The sequence below is a fragment of the Gregarina niphandrodes genome, assembly GCF_000223845.1.
Source record: "Gregarina niphandrodes unplaced genomic scaffold scaffold00069, whole genome shotgun sequence".
In the NCBI taxonomy this organism is placed as follows: Eukaryota; Apicomplexa; class Conoidasida; order Eugregarinorida; family Gregarinidae; genus Gregarina; species Gregarina niphandrodes.
Window position 1 is genome coordinate 23,954 of NW_011645835.1, and position 1,436 is coordinate 25,389.

General features: G+C 57.4%; 1 protein-coding gene across 1 annotated transcript; it reads left to right on the top strand.

Moving 5' to 3' along the window:
- Positions 1–149: 149 nt before the first annotated feature.
- On the top strand, positions 150–892 carry GNI_181250 (putative retinitis pigmentosa GTPase regulator; the record flags this gene model as incomplete). Its single annotated transcript, XM_011135211.1, has 2 exons — positions 150–167; positions 224–892. 2 exons carry the CDS (start codon positions 150–152, stop codon positions 890–892), a joined length of 687 nt encoding a protein of 228 aa, XP_011133513.1.
- Positions 893–1,436: the final 544 nt, after the last annotated feature.

The following is a 1,436-nucleotide window of genomic DNA, read 5'->3' on the forward strand; positions in this document are numbered from 1 at the left end:
AGCCACGGACAGAGGCGGTGACGGTGAACAGTTCGACCTTGAGGAGGGATCCAAAGACAGAGGCGGAGACGGTGAACAGTTGGACCCTGAGGAGGGATCCAAGGACAGAGGCGGAGACGGTGAACAGTTGGACCCGGAGGAGGGAGCCAATGACAGAGGCGGAGACGGTGAACATCTCGACCCTGGGGAGGAATCCAAAGACAGAGGGGGAGACTGTGAACAGTTGGACCCTGAGGAGGGAGCCAAAGACGACGGTGAACAGTTCGATCCTGAGGAGGGAGCCAAAGGCAGAGGTGGAGACGGTGCACATTTCGACCCTGAGGAGGGAGCCAAGGACAGAGGCGGAGACGGTGAACAGTTCGACTCTGGGGAGGGATCCAAGGACAGAGGCGGAGACGGTGAACAGTTCGACTTTGAGGAGGGATCCAAGGACAGAGGCGGAGACGGTGAACAGTTCGACTCCGGGGAGGGATCCAAGGACAGAGGCGGAGACGGTGAACAGTTGGACCCTGAGGAGGGAGCCAAAGACAGAGGCGGAGACGGTGAACAGTTGGACCCTGAGAAGGGAGCCAAAGACAGAGGTGGAGACGGTGCACATTTCGACGCTGAGGAGGGAGCCAAAGACAGAGGTGGAGACGGTGAACAGTTCGACCCTGAGGAGGGAGCCAAAGACAGAGGCGGAGACGGTGAAGAGTTCGAGCCTGAGGAGGGAGCTAAAAACAGAGGCGGAGTCGGTGAAGCGTTCGACCCTGAGGAGGGAGCTGAAAACAGAGACAGTGAGAAGTTGGACAGTGAAGAGGGAGCTAAAAACAGAGACGGTGAAGAGGTCGACCGCCACAGACAGGGGCGGCTGACGATGACGCGGCCTCGATTTCAGAAGAGAAGCTTCTGAAATAGAAGACCAAAGATGAAACCCAAGAATGACGATGTCAGTGGCGTCGTGGCTGAAAGATTCGCCGCGTCTGAGGACCTATTGGAACTTTAGTGGGTCGTGTGGTGAGCAGACACAGCGACGAACCGCACATGTTCGGGCGCAAGCGTGTCCTGTTGAGAAGGGAGCAGCTTAATCTGTGAAGCAGTCAGCTCGGTGTGTTCGAACCGCCTTGATAGGAAGCTTCCGTGAAGGCGGGGAGTGGTCGCATAGCGACTGCCTGCATCTGGACTCGGAACCAATTTTTGTGCGAACTTTCACGAGAAACTTCCACTGTGTACCTCACCAGCGTAAGCTGCGACGAGGCGGATTGACGTGTATGATTGTCGGCTAGCTGAGCTTTCAAAGGGGGTCCGTGCATGGGCCGGGGATGCAGTCTACAGAAGATGCAGTCTACAGGCGATGCAGTCTGCTGCATAAACTTCCTGCTGCGTTTTTGGACAGCAGCACTACTTCCAGTCGTCATGGTGCTCCTGGGGGGGGGGGGGGGGACCGAGTGCTCCGT